General features: G+C 37.4%; 1 protein-coding gene across 1 annotated transcript; it reads right to left on the bottom strand.

The window, feature by feature from the left end:
- Positions 1 to 630: 630 nt before the first annotated feature.
- On the bottom strand, positions 631 to 2,727 carry LOC129768235 (uncharacterized). The gene is made up of 5 exons (XM_055769730.1): positions 2,567 to 2,727; positions 1,883 to 2,056; positions 1,548 to 1,823; positions 1,237 to 1,487; positions 631 to 1,123 (listed from the first exon to the last, which is right to left on the bottom strand). The coding sequence occupies exons 1-5, from the start codon at positions 2,616 to 2,618 to the stop codon at positions 698 to 700; spliced, it is 1,179 nt and encodes a 392-aa protein (XP_055625705.1). The 5' UTR covers positions 2,619 to 2,727; the 3' UTR covers positions 631 to 697.
- Positions 2,728 to 3,216: the final 489 nt, after the last annotated feature.

Below are 3,216 nucleotides of genomic sequence, written 5' to 3'. Positions count from 1 at the left end.
AAAAGTACCAAAAACCAAAAAGTTTACCAAAAAAAAAAGTGCCAAAAGTTTTATAAAAGTCAAGTTTTTTTTGTAGTGATTTAGAATAACTATTATAACTTTGCAAATATTCCAGTAAGTATTAATAATTGCAGGTTAACTTTTAGCCTAGTAGAACCTCAATCTACCGGCGAACGTATCATGTTTCACGTTCAGCCGTTTTTCCAAGCCGATCGATTAAAGTTTGGAGTAAATTAGAGGAACACCTAATCGCAAATGGTGCCAGAAGTACAAAGTACAATGCGTACCCTTGGAATGAACGACTATCTCGAGCTCGTCGCTGTCAATCACATCATTTCTATTAGAAGAAATTCTGTTCGATCAGCCTCTCCTGCTAGCATATTTCAGTCGATGTTTTCTGGGAACCATATTCGACATTTTCAATAGAATTAAATTAATTGTTATTTATGCTTCACGAACTGTGTTCGGTAGCTGACAAAATATTATAGAATACAAGTATTAATATTTCAATATTCACGCATGAGCAATGACACGATGGAATATTATTCATATACCACAATACATGTTACAGAATTACAAGGAACAACTAAAATAGTCCGGCTAGTGATATCACTGTAACAACAATCATCATTTCAATATTTGATATGCTTAACTTTTATTTTTTGTAAAAGCCTCTAACATGTTCAGGTGTATTTTTTCAGCGCAATTTAAGAACATTCTTTGCATTTACACTCGCGGGAATGGATTTGATTACGCTTCGAAGCTCTTTAACAGTGCAACAGTAAGTTAATCCTCTACTCAGATCCCCATATTCCTGCTGATCCCAACCGTGCATATTGCAGATATTTTTGCACAGATATTCTTTCGTGGCTGCAAAAGGGTTGTTCAGTGTGACAAATGCAATCGCAGAATCAGATTTCTTGTGATACAAAATCTTCCAGAACCACTTCGGTACGGGTATCTGGGATCTGTCAGTCAGTGTGATTGGCACCATTGTTCGGTTAACATCTGGTAGTTTCAGCACATCATAAACCCCAGTAAACACTCTTATTGTATCTTTCAGAGTTTCCGCTTTTTTTCGAGCGGCGTTTTCAACACGTTTCCAGTTACCTGTATTGACCACCTAGACAAAGTAGAAAAAATAATAAATGCCAGAGACCACCTGATGTACATTGGAGATAGATTTCTAAGATACATAACAAATTAGGAATATTTTAACAATCATAAGTTAAATACCTGCCACTCGGGAGCTGCATTGATGTAAAAATATGTTGCGGTTGCCCATGTATCCAGTAGGGCGTCACGGTCTGGTGTGAGGTGACCTTTAGCTAGAAACGTGGATGACATGTATTTGTTGGCTTCAGTTGTCGACCCGAGCAGTTTTTCCAATCTTTCTCTTTGCGAAACCTGTAGATATTCCTCCGAAAATCTCACCTTACTGGCTATTCCACCAGTCTTGAAAGAATGATCACCACTGCGCTGTGCCACTGAAATAGCCAGATGTTAAACCGCCACGGGTAAACAAGTTAGCTTGTAACTTTACTTACAAGCGATGGATCGGCCAAAAATTTCGTGCTCCGTATATATTGCGGAAGCATCCTTCACGTTGTAACATGATTGGAAATATTTCACGAATGGTAAACCTTTAACTTCAAACCCAATGTTGAAAAGTGTTCCCAACCCACCACCGCAGCTTGTTTTCAGTGATTGTATCGAACTTGTTACAGGACTCACGCATTCTAGTTGTCGGAATTGATACTTTTTCTTTCGGAGTGTAAATTCTAGATTTCGCACACACGAAACGCGCGCGGAGTGATCTCTGACTGTTGAATTTGAAGAAAATTGAAGTGAATTAGGGAAATGTTTGGAATAAGGAACATACCTTTACTTATACTATTCGATGCATCGCTACAACCAATCAATACACCACTTCCTACTCTCCAACGAAATTTTGAACCATCTGGTATCTGCAAGGAATAGGTTGACCCTTTTTGTTCCAGTAGAAGTGGCGATCGTTTATTGAAATTCCTCTGGAGATCAACACTACACTGCGTTGCTAAACAAGAAAAACAAATTTTGAATTGTATCGTGAGAAGTTTTGATCGTGAAGGGTAAAAAATAGCTACGCGTAGAGTCTCAACGATTCCGTTGAGACTCTACGGGTAGCTATTGCATCATGCTAATTGGTCTGTCTAATCCTTCGTAAATTCTCTATTGGCCTAGGTAACGTCGAATATTTCAATACAGTATTTTGGTTGCCTCTAAACAACTTTTAGAACATCATCTGTCCTGTGTTATGGTACATTGAGAAATGTCGCGCGAACTATCACTTGTTAATCAATTTATCATTCAATTTACTATGAAATATATGAAATTTGAAAATGTTATTAATCTTGATTAAACAAAAAGTTTAAAATATTATGATAAAAATACAGAACTTGTAGGAATAAAATTTAACACAACAGCAAAAACTATTGCGCTAGATATTACAAGATAGCACAATAAAAAGAAACTGTTCGAACAGAAAAAGTACGAATGTTCGAAACATTCACACAAACCGACTAACCTCCATTGGCGAACCAAATGTAGCATGTTAGCAGAATCAAAGCTTTCAACATCTCGACTTAGAACACAGAACGTTTCACGATTAAGATTGACACCGCACTGATGCATCACCAGACGGCGCGATGACATTTATTGTCGTACGGTCGTGATATGATAAGTGCAGCAGCACACTGACTTGCCAGGACACACATACAAAGTGAAAGTGCAACGAATTACAATTCTAGACCACGGTCACGCTGTAACTAACCGTACTGCTCCCAGTTCTGAGTCAATATTACGACATACCGTCTGGCAACCGTTTATTCTTCACTCAAATGGCACAGTGTACACAATCCATCAGTAGTCATTTAAAAGGGAAATTACGAACAATAGTTTGAACTACGGGAATCATTTTAGATACTAATGAGTTGAGTACCTAAGTGCGAAACATATAGATAAAACAGCGAGCTTATCCTATTCTACGGCTTCATGTATATATTTTGTCTTGTTACCCAAAATGCATGGAAATCTGAACTGAGTGCATATTGAAAATAACTCACATGGTATCACAGTGAAACAGCAAAATTTCTGTTTGATCGTTATGTCATTGAAGAAGAAGATATTCGTCTCAAAAATACTGAATAAACCAATTTTGTGCGAAAAAATAAGAGC

This window comes from Toxorhynchites rutilus, chromosome 2 (genome assembly GCF_029784135.1).
Source record: "Toxorhynchites rutilus septentrionalis strain SRP chromosome 2, ASM2978413v1, whole genome shotgun sequence".
NCBI classification, from domain to species: Eukaryota; Metazoa; Arthropoda; class Insecta; order Diptera; family Culicidae; genus Toxorhynchites; species Toxorhynchites rutilus.
The sequence above is the reverse complement of the archived record's forward strand: the minus strand, read 5'-3'. Positions and strand labels throughout refer to the sequence as shown.